At 43.0% G+C, this 25,691-nt stretch overlaps 2 protein-coding genes across 3 annotated transcripts; both read right to left on the bottom strand.

Annotated features, from left to right (window-relative positions):
• Nucleotides 1–9,343: 9,343 nt before the first annotated feature.
• LOC109777938 (BURP domain-containing protein 10-like) lies at nt 9,344–12,695 on the bottom strand. Its single transcript, XM_040397854.3, has 2 exons — nt 10,759–12,695; nt 9,344–10,392 (listed from the first exon to the last, which is right to left on the bottom strand). Exons 1-2 carry the CDS (start codon nt 11,060–11,062, stop codon nt 9,971–9,973), a joined length of 726 nt encoding a protein of 241 aa, XP_040253788.1. The 5' UTR covers nt 11,063–12,695; the 3' UTR covers nt 9,344–9,970.
• Nucleotides 12,696–17,783: 5,088 nt separating this feature from the next.
• On the bottom strand, nt 17,784–25,489 carry LOC109777940 (glutaminyl-peptide cyclotransferase-like). 2 transcript variants are annotated; one of them, XM_073504932.1, is made up of 11 exons: nt 25,176–25,489; nt 24,800–24,856; nt 24,407–24,442; nt 24,126–24,190; nt 23,931–23,994; nt 23,487–23,604; nt 23,312–23,409; nt 22,697–22,767; nt 22,547–22,574; nt 22,307–22,361; nt 17,784–18,205 (listed from the first exon to the last, which is right to left on the bottom strand). In XM_073504932.1, the coding sequence occupies exons 1-11, from the start codon at nt 25,332–25,334 to the stop codon at nt 18,174–18,176; spliced, it is 783 nt and encodes a 260-aa protein (XP_073361033.1). In that variant the 5' UTR covers nt 25,335–25,489; the 3' UTR covers nt 17,784–18,173. The 2 variants fall into 2 exon arrangements, with proteins under 2 accessions (XP_073361033.1, XP_073361032.1); XM_073504931.1 differs by lacking the exon at nt 17,784–18,205 and adding an exon at nt 21,982–22,214 and having other exon boundaries at nt 25,176–25,478.
• Between the last annotated feature and the right edge of the window lie 202 nt (nt 25,490–25,691).

Here is a 25,691-nt window from a genome sequence, read left to right as displayed (position 1 = left end):
AGCGTGCAGTGCGGAAGTGTTATCAGAATAGTTATTCTGCTAATATTAGCAGAATAGACCGGCTGTATCATCAAATTACTAGCTACACTAAGCATATCATCACATTACTAGCTACACTAAGCATATTATCAAATCCTACATTAAGCATGTATCATTGCATAACTATAGTAAGCATATCATCAAATACTATACTAAGCATATATCATCACATTACTACACTAAATGTATCATCAAATTCTACACTAAGCATTTATCATCACATTACACTAAGCATATCAAATTACTACACTAAGTATCATACCATGTCATGGCGGTTAATATTCGTCCTTGTTAGGCTGGTCATGAATGGCATGCCGACGTAGTCATCACGCGAAGGAAGTATGTCCCGGAGGTTGCCCGATTCGTCCTCACTCAGCCTCATTCTTTGGGCATAGAGGGCTTCATCAAGTGGGTCCTCGTCATCTTTGTCCTCCGAGTTGATGTAGATAACAGCCAGCCTTGGCGTCTATCTTTTGAAAGAGAAGCTGCTCAATTCACCCCTATTGAGATGCATGTGGGCGATAAACAATCCCATTCATTCCTCCAATCTGGGATGTCTTTCGCCCTTCTCGACCTCCATAGTGTAGGGTCCCCCAGGAGCGTTGAAGATCACAGTGTCTCTAGTAATATGGTCATTGAATTCCAATCTCACATTGCAAGGGACGATATGTGTAAGACAAAACAAAAAACACACACAATGCATTAGTGGAAATAGCAACAAAAACAAAAAAAATAACCGCTAGAAGGTTCATATAATGTGTTACCGCTGCACGAACAAAACACGACTAGAGGTAGATGTTGAACAGCGTGCCAGTTGCAAGACTGGTTGCACACCTTGACTCGCACATCCCACATGGTGGTGATTGCGCCATTCTATACAAAGCATATTGAAAACTAAGTATATAATCGGATTCTAGACTAGTGAATCAACACTAAGTATAATCAGTTTCTACACTAGTAAATCAATTTCTACTAAACATAATCGGATACTACAATGCTAAATATAATTCTACACAAGTAATTGTATACACAAATAAATAAAATTGACGGAGGGAGACACAAATAAACAAATTCTGTACCGCCAATCAAGTTTATAGGGGTTCATTTTATTTATTCCTAACATTGCAGACTACACTACCAAATGAAGTTGAACTTGGATCATTAATATTCTAGGCACTCAAATATTTCTAATCAAAATGCACTATTAAAACCTGATTCTACACAATAGCAATCGGATTATTACTAAAATTTCTACACAAAGCAATCCATCAAACTAACTTTGGATTCTACATCACGAAAAGCAATCCAAGATATATACTGATTTTACTACACAAAGAAATCCCCTAAATCAACTTATACATGAGTCCCATGGATTCCGTGTGGCGTGTCCGCGGACGGAGGAGGTGGGAGTGGAGAGGAAGGAGATGCGATGGGAGGGGAAAGAGAGGATTGAACCTTGCTGCCGGTAACTAAGTCAAGATAACACCTGAGGGAGAGAGAGTAACCAAGCACAAGTCGTAAGTTTTATTTAGTCGGTAATAGCTGGGAGGGGCATTTTGGAGGCCGAGCTGCCTGGCGGCCGCTATCTGGTGCGAGCATTGTGTCGCTGGGATCCGCACCTTCTAACTTTTTAGATTATATACAGATGCTATTTAGGAGAAATACATCGGTCCATTCTGTTGTGTTCCCAAATTGTACGTTCGCCTCCGGGTGGGCGATGATTGCAAGAACATGACGTGCCTTGTGGGTGGTTTGAATTTAGGAACTGCTATGCCTCACCTGTAGTCTCTCACGGCGGGCCAACCAGCGGCACGATGTACAGCACATAGGCGATGCACAAATGAGCACACAGCACACCTAGTTGTTTTTCCCTTTTTCTATTTTTTTTCTTTTTTCCTCTAGTTGCACATATTCTTTAAAATTATGGTTCGCTTTTGTAATTTCAGTTATTTTGAATAAGTAAATGAAAAGACGTTTGAAGGTATTGGAAATTTGTTCATTCCACATTAAACCAATGTTGATCATGTATTTGAAAAGAAGTTTGCAGTGTATTTGAATAATCACCGTCTATTCAAAAACATGTCCGCCGAACATTTAGAAAGAAAATGTTCGTCGTATATATGAAAATTGTTTATAGTGTATTCAAAAAATGTTGTCATGTAAAAATATGCACTGATGTTAAAATTGACCGCATGTACTGAAAAGATGTTCATCGTGTATTGGAAAAAGTACTCAACTCGTATGTGAAAAGTTCATCACATATTGAAAAAGAAATGTTCATCAGGTATTTCGAAAATGTTTATGACATATATAAAGAAGTGTTCATTGTATTTTAAAAATATTCACCGCATATTTTCAAAACAAAATTGCGAAAAATGATTATTGTTTTGTTAGTGACATCGCCCATATACCTAATCCCCGAGGTGGGTGGGTGGGGAGGGGGGTGTATCCCATGCACCTGTTCTCAATAACTGTCATTTCCGACGTTGAATATTCTTGAAGTTTGTTGGAGATGGAAGTTTAAAGTTGCATTCTGAAAATTTAGAAATCTATGTTGAAACAAAACTATACAACTACTAGCTAGTATTTTGGTGATGAGAGCCCGGCCATGGATTCAGACCATTTTGTCCGCCATGCAAATGCTTTCTCATTATTGTTTCTACAACTATGTTCCAAATTTTATAGAAAATTAGAAGTGTCTTTGTTTGTACTACAACATAATTATTTGCAGAACTTTTCGTCAATTGTAAAATTACAATTTTAACTCAGGTGATCATGTGGTACAAAATAACTAGGTGCAACACTTATTTGTTCCATCTGGTTGATTAAGGACTTGTCTATTAACCCCTGCAAAAAAGGTCTTAATCACGAAAATACAGAGCTGAACTTGGTTCCACCCGCATTCATGTGAATGTTAAATTTTAAATTTTGGGATATTAAACTTGCTCGACCATTCTACTCACATGTGTAGTTCGTGAAGTATTGACACCGTTGGTATACTGAAGAAAATACAATTGGGACCTCACTATCCGTCAAAAAGTGTGTATTAATATAGCTTTGAGTTTGTCATTTATGCCGAGAATGCCATGAATGACATTTCTTCATGAAACATCTTACGTGAGTATACCAATCGACTATGTATGTTTACAGGAAAATAGATATTTTTTTTAATTTTTTTGTATTTTTTTTTGAATTTACTATTCATAAGGGGTGCGCGTGGAACCATATTCACTGATTCCGCGTCCTTTTATTATACTTTTTGTTTGATTTCACGTTACGTTCAAAATTTTGATTAGATGTTTGTATAGGAAAATAATTAGCACTTCATTGGTTTGGCTGGATGAAACTAATACTTCAACATTGAGTAAACAACTACGAAAACAAATGGTAGCCACACGGTATGTGAAACTAGCAACTTCAAAATTGAAATTATGATAAATTATATTTATGTAGTTTGCTGTAGAGTTGATTTGTAATTCTAGTGGCACATGATAATAAAGAAAGGCCCGTGTTCTCACCCATCTTCTTGAACACCTAGAACTGCATGGACAGGATGGGTGAAGCGATGCAACATTTGTGAACGGCCTGGCACAGCAGCGTATAACACTGTGCATAAATTGATTATACGGTGTGGTGTAAAACTGTGTCAGATGAGATATGGTTGGAGTAAATGACACAGCGGCTGATCCATAGGAAGACTGACGTGCCAGATAACGAGCTTCATGATGCTCGGCCTCCAAATGGCCTTTCATGGTGCCACTATGTATGACTATACCTAGTTTAGAATACCAGTGTTTTTCCATTCATCTCTATCCATCACCAGGGATTTGGGTGAGAGTGCAAGAAACAAATGTGGGAGTCAGTGGTGCTGGCCAGGCAGGTCTTGACCGCTCTCTTCTGGTTCCTTATCCAGCTGTTGAGGTGGTAGCGACGACGATGGCGATGATGCTGTGTGACTGGTACAATTATGGTTATGGACCCGAGGGCACTGCTGTTATATGAGGCCAAGAGATGACTAGCTACAATGGATAGTAACATAGAGTAGTAACATGCCCATGTTACTACTCTATGTTACTACCTCTATAGTGGGGAGTAACATATGTGTGGTAACATTCAACACTTCATTTATTAGGCTATAGACTCATCTTGCCTTGATATGTGTGATGTTACTCATACTAGTGGTAACTAGCTATGTTACCACATGCCTCTCTTTCTTCATTTATTGCTTGCCACATCATCTATTTTATCTAGATATGTGTGATGTTACTACCTATGTTACTCCCATTGTGGGTAGTTAACAGGAACAATGAGAGATATGATTTATGACCCAAGTCTGGATCAAAATATGGATTTGATCAGAAACCCACAAACAATTCGAATAATCACAACTGGCGGCTTTGATGTAGCCGACTGCAAACAGTCAGTTTTACCTAAGAACTATCTGCAATATTCACAGTTTCGAGGACGGCTCTTTTTATGGAGTCAGCTGAATAACTTTTAAGAACGTATTATAATTTACACAATCATGTATATAAGTATATCTTTTTCTGTCATCTTGCTCCAATTATGATGAAACATTCAGTACAAGTCAAGATAGCACCCGAGGGAGAGAGAGAGAGAGAGAGAGAGTAACTAAGCACAAGTCGTGAGTTTTATTTAGTCGGTAATAGCTGGCACACCTTACACAACACAGCTAAACCCAACAACAAAGTAAACACTGGCCCGCAATGCCACAGCAGAGCAAGTGTTTCACACGATTTGGGTACACAAACATGCATACGTACATGATGGCACGAGTCCTGTATGCATGGAACATGCATGCATGCATAACCATGGTGTCCCCGCTGCATATTTACTTTGTGCTTGGGAATGATTAATTAAGCAGCAGTGGTGGTGGTGGCAGCAGCAACAGGTGCCCACAGGACGGTGTCCCTACCGACAAAGTGACAAGCTGGGGCCTCCCCAGGCCTGGTGCCCTTTGGCATCTTACTAAGGTCGAACCTTGACGTGTCGAGGTGACACACGACAAGCACTTCCATCTTCTGCCTTGGCCACCGTCGTGCTCGCTCTCCAGTGTGACCGCGTATACCCTGGTAGGGTTGATTGGCATGGCACATAAACACCGCATATGGGAAGTTCATGCCGTGGCATGTCACAGTCTCACTCGACTTAGTGGGCCTTTGTGACGCCACGACTATGTACTCCTCCTTGTCACCACACCTTCATTGGGAACTTGGGACGGGGAGAAAGCTTGGAGGTCGTGTGTACTTCCGAGCACAGATGAGACAAACTCGACCATTGATTCCACGGAGCTAATGCATGTTTTCTTCTCGCCCTTGAGAGGGCGCACACGCTCACACATATTCAGGGTCAGCCATATGTCGTTTGCCATGGTGTAAGATACTGGCACGAACATGTTCACGATGTCGGTGAAGTTCCTCATGGAAATGGGGATGGAGTCAGCGATGTCAAGCTGCAGCAAAGGAGCACCCATGGTGGGATGTAACGGATGATTGTAGATCCTGGTTTCACGGTGTCTTCCATGAACGTGAAGTCTCCATTTTTGCGTGCATTTTGGCAGGAGAAGTTCCAGGGCTATCTTTCCCGCGAAGGCGAGAGGCTGAGGCAGCAGGACAGAGCCATGATGGGCAAGAACTAGTGCAGACCACAACTCAATTTCGACCTGTCTCACCATGTGAACTAGACATGGAACGACGTATCTCTGTGCTATAGAACATTTTTTTTCTCTTCCTGGCAGCTTTTGCTTCCCCCATGAATAACTTTGACGCCCATGCTCTTTTGAGACGAACTTCATGATCCTGTCTTATCCTTTAAAAGCCCGCTGTTTGTCAACTTTGTTCTGGCGCTCTGAATAAATCATATGCGTACCATCGCTGTTAATCGCAGCACCTTTTTGTCGCGTGAGTGAATTACCCGTATGTTACGGGGTAGGTCTATCTGCAGTCGGTTTTCAAACACACCAACAAATGTCTGTGCTTCCTCCCATCCAATGCACGAGCAGTGGGGGGCTCTATCCATAAATAAATTAGTTCTTATGTTAAAACCTGACATTCCCAGTTCATATAGACAGATAAATATAAATCAAGTTGGTCAATAAAGCAGATAGGTTACGGTCATACCTAATTTACAATTTTATTAGTAAATGCACAGGTGAACATGGTTTGAGGTGCACACATGTGAATAGTAAATTTGACAAATATACTAGAAAAGTTCAAAAATTTCTAAATTTTTGGTATATCAAATTTGACTGACCATTTTACTCACATGAAGTTTCGTGAAGAAATGACACCCATGGTAGACCGTATCGTTCATCAAACAATGTTTTTAATATAGCGTCGATTTTGTTATTTTCTCCAAGAATAACATGGATGTCATATCTCCGTGAAACTTCATACACGAGTATTTGAGTCGACTATCTATGTTACCAAAAAATATTCATTTTTTCTAAAAAAAATTAATTCACTATTTATATGGAGTGCATGTGGAACCATGGGCACCAAATTCCTATCCAAAATTTACGGTTTGTATAACCAAAACATTATTTTATTTTGTCTATTTGCTTTGCATCAAGATTTGTCCCGTTTGGTTGCCTCGGTGTGTTTAAAAAAAATATTTAGTCCCTGTGGCAATGCATGAGCACATACCTAGTATCTCTACATCTCTATATCTCTATCTATCTACTACTTAAAAAGAATGTAAGATTCCCGTTTCACCCAACTTTCCACCACTCCTTCGTCCAACCTTCTCTTATTATAATCAATCAACTTAATTAACTTACCTTCTCTACAAATTTCACTTTAATTTACTTACCAAACCGCTGATCAAAATATAAGGTAACTCATGGGCAGAATTTGATGAACATTTTTTTCTCAATCACATTACTATAGGCAGGTAAATCACAGCTAACATAATAGAATATTTATATTCCGTTGCAACGCACGGACATTGTTCTAGTACTACTTAAAAAGAGCATAAGGTTCCAATTTCACCTTTCTTCCCACCACCCTTCCTCCAACCTTCCTTGTATGATAATAAATCAACTAAATTTACTTACATTCTGAACTAGTTCCACTTTAGTTTACTTACCAAACTTTGGATCATATTTACACAATCCCATTATTATAGATAGGTAAATCACAAGCCGGCGTACTAGAAGATTTATATCCCGTTGCAACGCACGGGCATTGTTCTATTACTTAAAAAGAACATAAGGTTTTCACCTGCAAAAAAAGAACGTAAGGTTACATTTGTCACTCTATTTTCGTCCAACCTCCCAACCACTGCCATTTTTCTCGGTTCCCACCCCTTCTAGCTTGCAGCAAACCAGTTTTTGGTAACCCAATAAACCATATCAATCCACGGTATATAGCAATATATTTATGAGTCATAAATAAATTATTCCTTATGGTAATTTAATCTATCTAGCGATATTAGCTACATTTCAATCGATACTAACACACAAAATATATTTATACGTGTCACATATAAAAATATTTTGCATTGTTATAAAAAATCAAAAGATATTTATTGACAATTTTAGACATAAGCGATGATTTTCTCTCAAATGCGTAATGAACTTTTGAAAATACTTGATGGAGTTTTTTAGTACGCGATGATCATTTTTATTAATACTTGTACATTGTGTTATTTTCCATAGTATATGTTTTCTTATTTTTAAAATTATTAACATTTTTATTTAAAACAAAAAATGTTTTCCATAAACAAGAACTGACTCAAAAGGCAAGGGCTCCTTTGAGGCACATTTGGCGAGCAGTTTCTATGCTATTGTGATCGACCAACTCAAAGAAAAGATCAGAACAAAGAAAAAAGGGAAGAGAAAATCGATCAAAGGTTAATGGGCCGGCCCATGGCGCGAGACAAATGCGCGTTACCTCAACAATTCAACGCGTTGAATGTAGAATAAGAGGTCCCACTAGCTAGATCCCAATTGAAGGGCACATTTGGACAAGTCGAATTAATTAATGGAATTCATCCATTGTGGACCTCACACATGACTTAATACTCACCTGGCTCCCTCCCACCCTCTAGAAAAATGAACATGCTATAGATATGCAATCTAGTTTTCTATTCTATCATCAAACATGTCAATAGACGAGACCCCCTCAAGCTCCTACCCCGATCTCTACGACTCGCAACAAGATCTTAAGATTGTCGGTAAATTAATCGTCGCCATCAATCCTTTACACAACATGCCAAATCAAGTCACTAAATTAACAAAAAAGCAAATTCAATCTTCATTCTCCAAATAGAAAGTAGGCCTTATATTTAATTTCATCGCCAAATGTAAGCCTCCGTAGCATACCCATTTGTGACCACTAGGGTTTTTGAGTAAGGGTTAGGTGCTTAGGTTTAAGGGAAATAAAACCTAATCCTTAACTGTAAACACTAGTAATTATGCTATTATAATGGGTGTTTTTCTTAGTCATCAAATGGGCTCTTTATTTAAGTGGAATGTCACTAAGATGGAACAAGTATGTCTTTGCATCAAACATGTGTCCTCCCTTAATACAATTGAACGCCTAATTTCACGTAGTGTTAAGGGTATTTAGTCCTTCCCTATCACATCCGGTGAATTCAAATTCGTACCATTATTGGGCGACTTGGAAGTCATGGGCACTTTATACAAGTTAGTTAGCATGCACAAAAATTTGAAGAGAAAGGAACCAATTTAGTTTGCTTGCCAAAAAAATCACCATAATTTAAACATAGGCCTTAGATTTAATTCAGCGGCAAATTTAGGCCTTATGTTTAACTTCATCGTCAAATGTATGGCTCATGACTATACCTAGTTTAGAATACTAGTGTTTTTTCACTCATCTCTATCCATCACCAGGGATTTGGCTGAGAGTGCAAGAAACAAATGTGGGTGGCAGTGGTGCTGGCCATGCAGGTCTTGACCGCTCTCTTCTGGTTCCTTATCCAGCTGTTGAGGTGGTAGGGGGACGATGGCGATGATGCTGAGTGAATGGTACAATTATGGTTATGGACCCGAGGGCACTGTTATATGAGGCCAAGAGATAACAGGAAGAATGAGAGATATGATTTATGACCCAAGTCAGGATCAAAATGTAGATCTGATCAGAAATCCACAAACAATTCGAATAATCACAACTGGCGGCTCTGATGTAGCCGACTACAAACAGTCAGTTTTACCTAAAACCATCTGCAATATTCACAGTTTCGAGGACGGCTCTTTTTATGGAGTCGGCTGAATAACTTTTAAGAACGTATTATAATTTACACAATCATATATAAGTATATCTTTTTCTGTCATGTTGCTCCAATTATGATGAAACGTTCAGTACAAGTCAAGATTGCACCCGAGGCAGAGAGAGTAACTAAGCACAACTCATGAGTTTTATTTAGTCGGTAATAGCTGGCACACCTTACACAACACAGACAAACCCAACAACAAAGTAAACACTGGCCCGCAATGCGATAGCAGTGCAAGTGTTTCACACGATTTAGGTACAGAAACATGCATACATACATGATGGCACGAGTCATGGATGCATGGAACATAGATGCATGCATAACCATGGCGTCCACGCTGCACAATTACTTTGTGCTTGGGAATGATTAATTAAGCAGCAGTGGTGGTGGTGGCAGCAGCAGCAGCAGGCGCCCAGAGGACGGTGTCCCTGCCGACAAAGTGACAAGCTGGGGCCTGCCCAGGCCTGGTGCCCTTTGGCATCTTACTAGGGTCAAACCCTGACGTGTCGAGGTGACACACGACAAGCACTTCCATCTTCTGCGCTTCGCCACCGTCGTGCTCGCTCTCCAGCGTCACCGCATATACCCTGGTAGGGTTCATGGCATGGCACATAAACACCGCATATGGGAAGTTCATGTCGTGGCATGTCGCAGTCTCACTCGACTCAGTGGGCCTTCATGACGCCACTACTTTGTACCTCCTCCTTGTCACCACACCTTCATTGGGCACTTGGGATGAGGAGAAAGCTTGCAGGTCGCGTGTACTCCCGAGCATCGATGAGACAAACTCGACCATTGATTCCACGGAGCCGATACATGTTTTCTTCTCGCCGTTGAGAGGGTGCACATTCTCACACATGTTCAGGGTCGACCATATGTCGTTTGCCATGGTGTAAGATACTGACGCGAACATTTTCATGATGCCGTTGAAGTTCCTCATGGAAATGGGGATGGAGTCAGCGATGTCACGCTGCAGCAAAGGAGCACCTAAGGTAGCTGATGGTAGGATGTAAGGGATGATTGTAGATCCTAGTTTCACGATGTCTTCCGTGAATGTGAAGTCTCCATGGATGTGAACGTCTCCCTCGCTCACCTTTTCTGCAAAATGTTCAACATAAAGTTACTACAAATTGAATAACTAAAAATGTGCATTAGCTGCTCCATCAAAAGTATGTCCTCTCCTTGAAAATATATATGAGACCTCAACATTTGAGTTAACCAATAACCAAGAATTTTACAAATGAAATATGTGTCATATGACATAAGAAAGGTAAACCATTGAATTCATATTTGAAATATATTTCCAATGGTACATGACTTTTACGGCACTCAACTTATATTTCGTTAGTCAGGTATACTTTATTGTTAAATTAGGCTCAAAATTCAAGAACTTACATAATTTGAAGGAGGAGTATTTATACACCAAAAAATTGGTAAGAAAACACATGGAAACATGAAATATACCTTGCAGATTGGACGCGCCCATCGTGCTAATTCCTGGAAAACCTTTGCTCCTTGTGGTCTTCTGGTCGTCGACATTCCTTTCTAGGCCGTATATATATGGAAACTTATAATTCTTGCCATTTGTTCCCATGGTTGGACCATATATGTAGGGTAACTTCACCTCACCGGTTTTTGTGGCTAGGGCGTAGATGTATGGAAACTTCAGGTCATCAGTTTTCGTGTGTGGGCCGTAGATATACGGAAACTTCTGGTCATCATTTTTCGTGTCTTGGTCGTAGATATACGGAAACTTCCGATTAGCCATTGTGAAGCTATGTGCATTCCTCAATGCAATCTCTCAGAAGGTGATCGATCTATAAATCATACCAAGGCTAAGGAGTGATGTGGCGCAATGTCTTGTCAGTTTCGAGCTGGTGTTCCCACCATCCTTCTTCAATATCATGACGCACGTCCTAGTTCATCTAGTCGACGAGATTGTCATTCTGGGGCCCGTATTTCTACACAATATGTTCCCCTTTGAGAGGTTCATGGGAGTCCTAAAGAAATATGTCCGTAACCGTGCTAGGCCAGAAGGAAGCATCTCCATGGGCCATCAAACAGAGGATGTCATTGGGTTTTGTGTTGACTTCATTCCTGGCCTTAAGAACATAGGTCTCCCTAAATCACGGTATGAGGGGAGACTGACTGGAAAAGGCACGCTAGGAGCGGACTCAATAATATGCAGGGACGGGCATTCTTGGTCTCAAGCACACTACACAGTTCTACAGAACACTACCTCGGTGACCCCGTATGTCGATGAACACAAGAACAGTCTGCAGTTGGTTGGATTACATGTGAACACATCAGGACTTTCAGCAGTTGGTTGGAAACACGTCTCAGAGGTGACACCACTATTTGTGATGAGTTGTACTCGTTGTCCAGGGGACCATCTTCGACTGTATTGACTTACAAAGGATACGAGATAAATGGGAATACATTTTACATGATCACCCAAGATCAAAAGAGCACCAACCAAAACAGCGGTGTCCGCTTTGATGTAGCAACCAAGAGGGGAAAGGACACGTATTATGGTTACATAATGGACATATGGGAACTTGACTACGGACATGATTTTAAGGTCCCTTTGTTTAAGTGCAAATGGGTCAATCTGTCAGGAGGCGGGGTACATGTAGACCCACAGTACCGAATGACAACAGTGGATCTGAACAATCTTGGGTATACTGACGAACCGTTCGTCCTAGCCAATGATGTGGCACAGGTTATCTATGTGAAGGACATGTCTACCAGACCGAGAAAAAAAAAAGATAAGGAAGCGAATACATCATACGATGAGCCAAAGCGCCACATAGTTCTTTCAGGAAAAAGGGACATTGTGGGAGTGGAGGGCAAGACAGACATGTCTGAAGATTATGAAAAGTTTCATGAAATTCCTCCCTTCAAAGTCAAGGCTGACCCAAGCATCCTGATAAACGATGAAGATTATCCATGGTTACGGCACAATAAGCAAATGACACAAGCGAAGAAAAAGTGAAGACTTTCTCCCGCAACTATTATGATTATACCATGCCAACTTTGTAACACACGAGTATGATACCATTGTCCGTTTTGTACACGAAGTGCATCTAGTTTTTGCCGTAACCCTCTCAACTTTCTTGCACATGCTATGTGGATGAAATGATGATACCATGCCAACTTTCAACCTTTTCAGAGTACATTTGAAATGCTTTTCAATTTTAGGGTCTTATAGCTCAAAATAATTAGTAAATGCATGAAAAATGGTGCATGAAAAATAACAAATAAAATAAATAACTAATTAGAAACAAAATAATATAAACTTTATTAAAATATATAAGTAGAAACAAAATAAAATAAACTTTAATAAAATTTATGAAACTAAAATTAACAAAGTATTTTCTGTTCAAAACATTATAAGAAACCTCTAGTATTATTGAAACTAAAATCATATAAAATTGATGCAACTAAAATTATCGAAGTATTTTCTGTTCAAAATCATTAAAAGCAAAAAGAATTTTCATAAATAACTTTTTTTGATAGAAACTTTAATAGCAAAAAGAATTATCATAAAGTAAAATAAATAAGTAATTAGAAACAAAATAAAATAAAATAAATAAGTATTTTGTTGTAAGTAGAAACAAAATAAAATAAATAAAGCAAAAAAGAAAACAAGAAAACCGGGAAAAAATAAAAAAATGCCACCTACTGGGCCACCACGGCCTGAATACGACTAGAAACCCATCAATGGGCCAGGATTCAGGCCCGCAGAAGGCCCAACAGGCCCACATGCATAGCAGTGCAAGATTTGGCCCGTAAGCCTGCAATGGAGACGAGCTCGAGAGGGTTGGCGCAGCAGCGCTTATAAACCACTCTCGAGCTCTCTCAACTAGCGAGGTGGGACTAAACTTTGGCCGTGACGCGGGCAGCACATGTCCTTTGGTCCCGGTTGGTTGCACCAACCGGGACTAAAGGGTGCATTGGTCCCGGTTGGTGCCACGAACCGGGACCAAAGCTCTTGGTATATAACCAACACTTGTGAAAATTTTCAATCTTCATCTCGCAGTTGCCCCTGACGACCCCTCGACGCCATCAACGCCGCCCGCCGCCCCCGCCGTCGCCGTCGCCCGCGCTCGTCGTCGCCGTCGCCCTCGCCCTCGCCGTCGCCACGCCCTCGCCCGACGGAGTCGCCGCGCGCCGTCCCTCCCTCGACGCGCGCCGCCCTGCCCCGCGCCCTCGCCGTCACCGCGCCCTCGCCCGTCGCCGTCGCCCGCGCCCGTCGTCGCCTTCGCCCGCGCCCGTCGTCGCCGTCGCCCGCGCCCTCGCCGTCGCCGCGCCCTCGCCCGACGTCGTCGCCGCGCCGTCCCTGCCACGACGCGCGCCGCCCCTGCCCCGCGCCCTCGCCGTCGCCGCGCCCTCGCCCGTCGCCGTCGCCCGCGCCCTCGCCGTCGCCGACTGTAATGATGTTTTAAATATATTTTTTAGATATATGTATTTTTTTATGTATGTTCATATATGTATGTATGTATTTTTTACATGTTTTTTGTATGTATGTATGTATTTTTTCAACTGTAATGATGTTTGAAAATTACATATATGCAAAAGTTAGATTTTTAGAAAGGAATTTGAATAGGTTTTTAGCAAGGAATTTGAATCTGGTTCAAATTTCATTTGAATGAAATTTAAAAATTTTGAACTATGGATCAGAAGGTTTTTGGTGAAATGGAGTGTGGGTACTGTCATGAAGTTGGAGTAATTTTTGTGGTTGTAAAAGAGTTAGGAAAAGTTTTATATATGCAAAAGTTACATTTTTAGAAAAGTTTTATGTATCTAGCTAGGAAAGGAAGAAGAAGAAAAAGAAGGAGAGGAAAAACGAAAATAAGAAGAGGAAGAAAGGAGAAGAAGAGGAGAGGAAGAAGAGGAGAAATAAATAAGAGGAGGAAAAAGGAAGAAAAAGAAGAGGAGAAGAAGAAAGGAATAGAGGAGAAGAAGAAAAAATAGATATCTATTTTTTCTTCTTCTCCTCTATGCCTTTCTTCTTTTTCTTATTTTTTTCTTCGATCTTCTCCTCTATTCCTTTCTTCTTCTCCTCTTTTTATTTCTTCTTCGTCTTCTTATTTTTTATCGGGTATGTCGTTGTCGATATACCCCCTCCCCGATAACATTATTTTCCCATGTATGTATGTCGTCGTTGTCGATATATATAACTCCCTCCCAGATAACTTCGACATGATGGACGGTCGATATTTATACCCCCTCTCGACCATGATAACTTATACCACGGGAGCACCCCCCGGCCCTCTCGCTCGACCAAAACTCTCGAGGACACCCAAACCCTAGAAAAAAAGATGTTGGTCTCCTACCCACTCCCGCCGCGCCCTTACCCTTGAAGCGTTGCCGAGGCCACCCCAAACCCGGAATAAGCTAGGTCTACGTTTGCACTAATATATCCACCTGCTGTCATGTTTGTGTAATAATTGCCATGTTGTAATATTTGCAGAAACAATGGAGCACGGACGAGACGAGCAAGCGGAAGAGGTGTTGGGGGACATAATCTTAGCCGGAGGTGATATCTTGTCGTATCTTAACGACAATGATGGTCTGGAAGAACAGGGTGAAGAAGCAGGCTACGGTGATCGAAGAGTGGAGGAGGACAGACATGATTATGATGGCTCTGGTGACCCAATGCTGGTGCAAGAAGGAGCCCGTGGTGACGGCTCCGGTGACCGAACAGAGTCCGTTCAGGTAAATATATTAGTTAAGCCTGTGCTGACTAGCTAATTGATGCATTCATTGTTTTGGTATGTACACATATTAATTAACACTCGTCTTTCTTCTTTTTTTAGCCCTCCGGATCGAGCACAACTTCGGTAAAGAGACGAGGCCCGAAGAGAAAGTTGCGCTCAGATGAAGGTTTGAGATCACAGCAATCGCGCGCGACGGCCAGCCGATTGAACCCATCAGGACAAAGGATGCATTTGCTGCTCACTGCGGGGTTCTAGTTAGGGACAAGATCCTGATCAGCATCCAAAAATGGTATAAGCCTAAGAAGGAAGACCCTGAGGTGTCTTATGTCAATGGTATGCAGAAAGATGATCTTTAGACTGAGCTGAAGGCAAATTTCACCCTACCGCCAGAGGAGGATCCGGAGAATCCAGTTAAAGAGCAATTAATCAAGTCTCATGCTCTTAAGAAGATGGCAGACCTATTCAGGAGGTGGAAGAATGAGCTAAAAACGTTTGTCGACAAAGAAGAGACACCAGAATTCATCGGCCGGTATGAGAAGATCAGAGATCACTGGCCCGCATTTGTGGCCCACAAGACATCGGAAAAGAGTAAGAAGATGTCAGCGACAAACAAGAAGAATGCTGCGAAGAAGAAGCTTCACCATCGCACGGGGTCAGGTGGCTACCTCAAAGCCCGGCCTAAGTGGGCCAAGGCTGAGAATGATCTGATTGATAAAGGGATCGAACCATAGACAATGAACTGGCCAGACCGTTGCCGGACTTGGTTCTTCGGGGCTGGCGGAAAATTGGACCCTGTATCAGGGAGGTGCATTTGGACGAACGAGCTTTTGAGAATACCAGTCAAGAGGCTTCAGCAGTATATCGATGCAGCGCAGGAAGGGACGTTCGTTCCAGACAAAGAGAACGACGAGCTCACAATGGCCTTCGGGAATCCTGAGCACCCTGGACGGACACGAGGCACGCCAAGCTCCGTTCCGTGGAAGGCAGGTTTTCTGGACGCAGACGGTTACAAAAGCCAGGAGGGGAGGAAAAAAGTGGAGCAGACCCAAATTTAGAAGCTGCACGAAAGGGTTCAAGTGCTAGAGGAACGAGACGGCAATCGACATGCCGAAACTACCCCCGAAGCTGCCCCGCCATCTCAGCGGAGAAGCAGCGTGGCTTCCACCGAGCTGCTTCAGCCCGAGCATGTCTTGACGGCTCCTGCTAGCTACCCCGTGGATGCTATCACGGAGTCTCAACATTGCCATCTTATGACGCAGTGGCAGAACTTCAAAGTCAAGGCGGCTGTTGGCTCTGTTTTACCTCCTGAACCCGACGCAACCTACCACTGCCGGCCGATTCCAATAGGATATGCTAGGGTGATGGTGGATGAAATAACGGAGGGATTTGAGGACCTCCGGCTTGACCACCCTACCGGTGAAGGGGAGACTCGGCTGGGTTCTGCTCTGAAGACTCCATGCCTATGGCGGAAGGAGCTCATCAACCTTCCGAACTGGACGCCTCCAGCGAGTAAGGGCACTCCGCCTCCTCCTCCGCCTCCTCCTCCGGCAAGTGATCAGGGCACTCAGCCTCCTTCTCCGGCGCGTGGCGGCACTCCGCCTCCTCCTCCGCCTCCTGCTCCGGCGAGTGATCATGGCACTCAGCCTCCTTCTCCGGCGCGTGGCGGCACTCCGCCTCCTTCTCCGCCTGCGCCGGCGTGCCAGAGCAGCCAGCCTCCTCCTTCTCCGCCTCGTCAGCAAGGGCGGAAGAGACCCGCCGCCGCTCCGGCTGCTCCGGCACGTCGTAGTCCTTCTCCTCCGCCTCGTAAGCAAGGAAAGAAGACACCCGCAGCCGCTCTGTCTGCTCTGCCGGCGTCTAGCAGTACAGCCAGAGGCGGGAGGCAATACAGAGTCGGTCCTTCTCTGAAGACTCCAGAGAAGTTACCATACGAGAGGACCGAGGAGGAAACCACGAAGATCGTGCAAGCCGAAGTGACGAACTTCTTTGAAGGGGTGAAAGCAAATAAACATCCACTCCGGAGGAGAAGGTAGATCCGGTGAAAGCGAAGCGCACTCTGGCTGCCCTGACAAAACCACCAAAGTCTCCGCCGAGAGGCAACTTTGAGCGCATTATTGCAAAGACATTTGCCGGAGCGAAGCGGTCGGGAAGTACTGTCAGTGATCAAAGGTTAAAAGAACGACGAGCTGGGAAAAAAATTGCCCAGCTCAGTGAACAAGCGAACCAATTGTGCCCCCCGCTCAAGGTGTCTAGCGACATCATGGCTAATGATCCGAGGATGGTGATCGGTTATAGCAATCTTGGAGATTACCTCCCCCACGATGTACATTATGATATCTTGGAGGTGGACGAACACAAATACCATTACGGGAAGCCTCTCGTCAAAGATGAAAGATCTCTAACAACGATGATGCGAAGATTACATGATTGGTACATGAAAACCTGCAGAGAGTCTAGGGGGACGAATACTTTGACGCTGAGAGTTAAACCGGAGCATGACCTCGTTGGAATTGAACTGTTGAATGTTCCATTTGAGGAGTTCTTCCAGTTTTTCAATCAAAAGGCCCTCGATAAATCAACGATCACTTGCTACTGTCTGTAAGTAGTAATACTTCTGTGATTAAGTCTCTCTATATAGGTCAGCTCTTTCATTGCATGTATTTATAATTATCCTCACTATATTATGCAGATTGAAGATCGCCGAATTGAAGAAAAGACAAATCGGTGATATTGGGTTCATTAACACAAATCTCATAGATGCAACTGAGGTTAAATATCATGCCGAAAATACCGAGGCCAACTTGCTACGATCGTTGGTAATAAATGAAAGCAAAGATATAATACTCTTTCCTTACAACTTCAAGTGAGTGTTACTGTCCTTTGCATATTCGGTTTCCCTTATTAGTACAGGTTATAGTAATGTAATTGATGACTTATGCATGCGTGCGCAGCTTCCACTATATTCTCCTAGAGATTAAGCTTGAGCAGGGAGTAGTAACCGTCTTAGACTCGAGACGAAAAAATCTCCAGGACTATGCGGACATGACTCAAATGCTCGAGAAGTAAGTTAAATCGATCATTATCCACCATATCAGCAACTTTGTTCATTTCCTGATATCAAGTAATTGTTTTCTTTGTCTGGCAGGGTTTGGAGAAAATTCACCAAAAAAGCTCCGGGACTGCCGAAGAAGCTGCAATTTAAACACCCGAAAGTAAGTACTATAGTAGCATGTTCCGCGCATCTGCTAGTGATTCAAGCGCTAGTTTCATCAATACCATTTAGCATGATTGCTTATCAGTTTGATTGACCTCTATTTCTTGTAAAGTGGTTGTGGCAGGAACCCGGGAATAATTACTGTGGATACTACGTTTGCGAGTCCATCCGCTACACGACCTGTGAGCGGGGCTACTCTGACGAACAATATGAAGTGCGTAAGCAATAATATTCACAATTTTATTTTATTACCATCATTTGTGTTGAGTTTCATTTATTCATATATATATGTATTGACCCCCTTCTTCAAATTAGATCTTTCGGATGCGGGATGAACTCCTGGCACCAGATCGTATGCGAGCAATTCAAGAGGAATTGGCGGCATTCTTCCTTGACCACGTGATCGCTGAAAATGGAGAATACTATGTGGACCCTGTGTTCTTACAATTTAATTAGGAGATTATATTGTAAGAGATAATTATTGTATATATGTAGCCGGTAGTGTCGGATAGATATACGAGAACTTGTTGTTCGACCAATCTCTCAGAGAAGGAGAGGTGGTCGATATCACTTCTCTCTGTATGCATATGTTCATGACGATCTTCCGTTTCCTTCATTTGCTTACTAGCTAGCGTGTCTAGTCCTCTCCATACGTATATAGTACGTAGCGTCGACCAAGCACGGAGATAAGAGATGACACTTCTCTCTATTAATTAGCTAGTTAACACAATATATGAAACACCTAAATTAACCCCCCAAAACCCCCAACCCCCCCCCCCCCCTTTCAAAAAAACAAAAACCCCAGCCCCTGAAATGCTGACGCGTGGATGCCTATTGGTCCCGATTAGTGCCACCAACCGGGACCAAAGGCCCTCCTGCCTGGGCTCACCGCACCGGCCACGTGGAGGCCCATCTGTCCCGGTTCGCGTAAGAACCGGGACTAAAGGGTTAGGGCATTAGTAACGACCCGTTAGTCCCGGTTCAAAACCGGGACAAAAGGCCCTTACCAACCGGGACAATAGGCCCTTTTTCTACTAGTGTCACCACCCCTATTGCTCCAACTACCAGCTCTTTGCAACAGCGGCATCATCGTCTTGGCCATTGATGCGGTTCTCGTCTCTCATCTTTGGTTCATCGTGGTGTTCTGGGGTCTGTCTCCGGTAACGCTTCATTGGATTGTCTGGGTTGCAGGCTTGGTAAGCATATTCAACTACCCTATCCTCATAGTGAGTCAGTGTCCGAGCGCCCCTTTGACCTCATTCACTCTGATGTTTGGGGTCCGGCTCCCTTCGCTTCAAAAGGGGGTCTTCACTACTACATTATCTTTATAGATGATTTTTCCCGGTACACTTGGATCTACTTTATGTCTTCTCGTAGTGAGGTCTTGTCTATATACAAAAAATTTGCTGCCATGATTCATACCCAGTTTTCCACTCCTATTCGTGTTTTTCGTGCAGATTCAGCTGGTGAGTATATCTCCCATGCACTGTGAGGATTCCTTCCTTAGCAGGGTACTCTTGCCCAGTTCTCTTGTCCTGGTGCTCATGCTCAGAATGGTGTGGCTGAGCGCGAGCATCGTCACCTTCTTGAGACGGCGCGTGCGATGATGATCGCTGCCTCTCTTCCGCCTCACTTCTGGGCTGAGGCTGTTACTACTTCCACCTATCTCATCAACATTCAGCCATCTGCTGCTCTACAGGGTGGTATTCCTCTTGAGCGTCTTTCTGGTCATTCTCCTGATTATTCGGCGCGTCGTTTGTTTGGTTGTGTTTGCTATGTTTTACTTGCTCCTCGTGAACGCACCAAACTGACTGCTCAGTCTGTTGAGTGTGTCTTTCTCAGATACAGTGATGAGCATAAGGGCTATCGGTGTTGGGATCCTGTCGGTCGCCGGATGCGTATTTCCAGGGATGTCACCTTTGATGAGTCTCATCCCTTCTACCTACGTCCATCCTCCTCGGCATTTTCCATGGAGGACATCTCTTTTCTTACGTTTCCGGATACACCTCCCTCTGTGCCCAATATTCCTACTCCCCGTCCCGCTGTTGCAGATCCGACATCGTCTTCTCCTATGGTTTCTTCTCCTCCCTCATCGCATGACTCTCCACCTTCATCACCGATACCTTCCTCTTCTCCACCTTCATCACCGATACCTTCCTCTTCTTCACCTTCATCACTGATACATTCCCCATCTCCATCTCTAGTGATTCCACCTCTCCCCTCCTTTCCTTTCCATTACACTCGTCGTCGACGTGTTGTGGATGAGTCTACTGATGTGCCCACTACTTCTGGTGTGTCGTCTTCCTCCTCTCAACCGACTTATGGTCTTCGTTCTCGGCCTTGTCCGCCCCCCGACTGATATTCTCCTTCTCGCTATGGTCTTTCGACCATTGTTGAGCCAACTTCTTATCGAGATGCTCTTATCCATCCTGAATGGCAGTTTGCCATGGCAGAGGAGATTGCTGCCCTTGAGCGTAACGACACGTGGGATCTAGTTTCTCTTCCTCCCCATGTTCGTCCCATCACTTGTAAGTGAGTCTATAAGATGAAAACCCGCTTTGATGGTTCTCTTGAGCGTTATAAAGCTCGCCTCGTAGCTCGTGGCATGGTTTGCCGCCTTCGTCGCTCTCTTTATGGCCTTAAGCAAGCCCCCCACGCTTGGTCTAAGTGTTTTGCCTCTGTGGTCACTGCAGCTGGTTTTTCGCCAAGTGCTCATGATCCAGTGCTGTTTGTCCACCTTTCTTCTCGTGGTCGTACTCTTCTTCTTCTATATGTTGATGACATGATCATCACTGGTGATGATTATGAGTACATTGCCTTTGTCAAGGCCCGTCTCAGTGAGCAGTTTCTTATGTCTGATCTTGGTCCTCTTCGTTACTTTCTTGGGATTGAGGTTTCCTCCACCTCTGATGGCTTTTTTATTTCCCAAGAAAAGTATATCCAGGATCTTCTTACTCGTGCGGCTCTTAGTGACGAGCGCACTGTTGAGACTCCTATGGAGCTCATTGTTAACCTTCGTGCTTCTGATGGTGAGCTCCTGTCTGATCCGACGCGTTATTGTCATCTTGTTGGGAGCCTTGTCTATCTTGCTGTTACTCGTCAAGATATCTCCTATCCTGTCCATATTCTGAGTCAGTTTGTTTCCGCTCCCACTACAGTTCACTATAGTCACCTTCTTCGTGTTCTACGATATCTTCGTGGCACGATCTCCCATCGTCTGTTTTTTTCCCCCGTTCCATCTCGCTACAGCTCCAGGCCTATTAGGATGCTACGTGGGCTAGTGATCCTTCGGATCGCCATTCACTTCCTGCTTACTGTGTTTTTCTTGGTGGTTCTCTCATTGCCTGGAAGACAAAGAAACAGACTGCAATGTCCCGTTCGTGTGCAGAGGCCGAGTTGAGAGCTATGGCTCTTCTGACGGCAGAGGCGACTTGGCTACGATGGTTACTGGAGGATTTTGGTGTTTCTGTTACTACACCTACCACCCTCTTGTCCGACAGTACAAGCACTATCAGTATTGCACGCGACCCCGTGAAGCATGAGCTTACCAAGCATATTGGCGTTGATGCTTTTTACGTGCGTGCTACTGTGCAGGATCATGTTGTTTCTCTTCAGTATGTGTGTTCCGAGTTACAGTTAGCGGACTTCTTCACGAAGGCCCAGACTAGAGCGCAACATAGATTTCACCTCTCCAAACTCAGTGTTGTAGATCCACCATGAGTTTGAGGGGGGGGGGGGGGGGTGGTGTTAGAGTTATATTGGTGATGGCCTTTGGCCTTTTGTATTCTAGCCTTTTGGCATCCTCTTGTACATATATATGATGGCTTTGGCCTCCTAGTAATACAAGTTGCATAATCATAACAAGGGAAAATTCCCGGAACCCGGAATTATGATCCTTGGACATAGCTGCTCTATAGACCCATCTGGTGGCCCCTCAATGTGACGTAGCTTAATCTCATATAGCGTTGGCCATAATTTTCCGGTCACTGCAAGTGCCGAAAGGGTTCATCATGGTTCCCAGATTTTTGAATCTAAGAGGCTTGGCAACAAACAGAGAAATGCGAGCACTAGAACTCACCGAACAATCTGTGGTTGTCTTCATCCCAAGCTATACCATTTAGAACGTCATGAGCCTGGATTATGAAACAGATCGGTGTCATGTAACCATCACTATGAGATTTGGATAACAAGATCTTGTGTGCGTTCATGCAAATTGAACAAAATGTAACTCACTCCAACAAGTATGATAAAAAAAGGAGATCACAGAATGAGGAAACATCCAAGCACAATATTAACAAGTAAACGATAAACCACTTACCATATTACCTGAATTCGGTGAGTGATGCCTGCATGAACCACATCAATAGTTATTTCAGAAACAGCTACTACAAAAATAGAAATATGTATGAATAGTCTCAACTGATGGTAATATAAATAGAAAAACATAAGCTATTTATGTGCAACATACCTCAGCTCATGAAGAAAAACCCAGCCCACCACTATGCCACTATCAGGGGAAATTATAGCGATGCAATCTGTCTACATGTAATAGTTTGGAATACTCAGAATTGCAGCACAGTATTACAACAAATTGGCAGGGCTGCTGACGACTTATGGGAAATGGAACCAATAACCAGTTGAAGTGGCAAGCTAATACTCGTATTTGTCATTGCTCTAATCAATTTTCACTTTCACTCCACAGTTGACTAGAAAAAAAATGTCTTGCATTAAATCCGAGCCAATTTATTTTTGCCAAAGAAAAATTGGCCAATTTTCATTTCTACCAATGGCCTATTTTGCAGTACCAATCACCAATCCCCAAAAGGGCGACACACAAGGAAAATCGTTAAATCTTAGTAAATATTGAGGCATGCTACTTCATCATATTTTGTGAACACTTTATCCACATTTTGTCTGGATCAAGCATTTACGGATGACACAACGGAATGTTGTGGCAACAATATTCTAATGGAAAATGTTCTGGCCCTCCAGCCCTTGATGAACATATTAGTTAATAAAAAAAAAATTGGTACTCTAGAATGACTATTCAGCATTTCGAGGAAGGAGGAAGAAGACAACTAACCTTGAAGGCATTTGCCCATACTTCACCGTTTATGTATTCAAGTTCATTAAGATACCTAACGTCATTATCTTGATATTTCACAGGCACCATCCTCATGACTACATCCCAGGAAATGCCGAATATAAGAGACGGAAGTCTGAAAGCTAGAAGAACCTCAAGCACAATGAATGATTACCCTGATGAGATTCTGGATCTATCTGGTACAAAGTTGAGGTACCATCACTGCCGAAAACAACCTTCCCATCTGTAGCTAGCCCCCACCCGTCACGCATTTTGTGGGAAAAACTACCACACTTCACAAGACAACATATTAACTAGACACCCAATACATTAGTAAAAAATGACCGTAAATGAGCAGGAAATAAAAGGAGTGCCCTATGTTTGGTACAGTTAATTGCCTCAGTCACTGTTCAAATATACGTAGGGCTGATAGCAAATGCATATTTCACCAAATGAGCACCCCCCCCCCCCCCCCCCCCCCCCGCCCCCCGCCCCCACACACAGACAATTCATATCCAAAATATGTGTGAGCTTAAGATCACTGGCTGGGAGTTCACAACAGAAACAGTAAAGCATCATCTGTTACTATATCAAGCAGAGAACAGGGGCAGGAACATACTTTACTAAAGTTGTGTCGATCGTACGTAAATCCAACATTCGTCAACCAAGTAAGTTGAAACAATCTACAGACGGAAGTAAAAAAATAGATGAGATAAGGCCGTACATGACAGAATATAAGCAAATAACTACCTATATTCAAGATAGCAATTGTTGTGCAAAGACTCTGAAACAAAATTGAGGTTAATCTAGCAACCTATCGCCGAGAAGTGTTAGACCTTCTCCAAACATTTTCTCGTCCATTTGGTGCAGAACTAAAACCTGAGAAATGGCAAAGTGATAAGCAAAAAGTTCTGTTGTACTCCCTCCGTCACAAAACAAGTGTCGCTGGTTTAGTACAACTTTGTAGTAACTCAGCCACACTTATTTTGGCACAGAGGGAGTAGTTCAGTGTAGAATGAATAGCAGAGGTCGGATATGTGGCAAAAAAATTAGACTATGCTAAGATAAATATGATAAGAGAAGTATTTATCGTACCTTTCCTGTTTGAAGATCAACCTTTCGCACGGATGACTGTTGAACAACCAAGAGGGAGATACATATTTAGTGATTTTAGAGACTCAGTTAATGATACAAGAAAAAGAAACACACAACATGCTGCATAAAAGGATTATGCATCGATCATGTATAGGTTCTTACATAACTCGGAGTAGTTGCTAGGTGGGAGTTATCAAAACCAACAGCAGTCAACTAAAAGTACAACTAACTGACTGCCACTGTCATTTTAATCAAACCAAGAGAGCTTCAGACCGCATACTGACTATGAAACTAATCTGCTAGTGGTATAGAAACATCGTCGCTGGAGGGATTGATCTAGGGAAAGATTACATGGAGGAAAGATATGAAGTCAGCAAGAAGGGAAACATTTACCCTGCCAAAAAGGCCAGTGGACTCGAAAAGAGTGTCATTTCCTCCATACAAGAGGCCCTGCAATGCAAACACAATATGGAGATTAGATCCTCATTTCTTCCAACCTATATCATATATAAAACTAACTAATACATTATTTGTAGTAACATGCCAGTCAATTTGCACGGTTTCTTTGCATTGAACGTCAGGCTTAATAACACAAATAAATAAACTTCAGGCCTAATAATCACTGAGAGACATACTACTATTAGTATACTTACTAGTACTAAACTAGTACAGTAAGTACGTACTAGTAATCACACAAGTGGCTAGGAAGTAATTCCACATGGGAGGCCATGGGATGGGAATAGGATCAATGGCAAAGAAGCGTAAGTACCTCTGTGAAGGCCTCCGGATCGTGAGGGTACTCGCGCATCAGGTCGAACGAGTAGAACCTGGTGGCGAGCGTAGCAGTTGGTGGGAGCCCGAGGAGGGTGAGGAGCATGGCGGGGATAATGAAGATAAGTACCGAGTGTCGGACGAGGAGCGGCGGCATGCTGGCAGCGTCGGGGAAAAACGATGTGACTCAAAGCGTCGTCGGCAGCGGATATGCATGTTAGTATCTATATGTATCTATTCATATCTATATCTATATCTATCTATCTATCTATCTATCTATCTATCTATCTATAATTATATTTATACTAATTATGCACTACTAATAAAAAAATAGAAACCATATTTTGTGGGTCCGAATTATATGGTTCAGATATAATCTTTTCCCCCTTACGGATAGTGAAAGCGCAGGTTTACTCTCACGCCGGGGGGGGGGGGGGGGGGGGGATGAGAGATTTTTAAAAATTCGTCAAACTCTGATGAATTTGACGAAAATTAGAGTGACGAAATAGCAAGA

This window comes from Aegilops tauschii, chromosome 7, assembly GCF_002575655.3.
Source record: "Aegilops tauschii subsp. strangulata cultivar AL8/78 chromosome 7, Aet v6.0, whole genome shotgun sequence".
NCBI lineage: Eukaryota > Viridiplantae > Streptophyta > Magnoliopsida > Poales > Poaceae > Aegilops > Aegilops tauschii.
The sequence above is the reverse complement of the archived record's forward strand: the minus strand, read 5'-3'. Positions and strand labels throughout refer to the sequence as shown.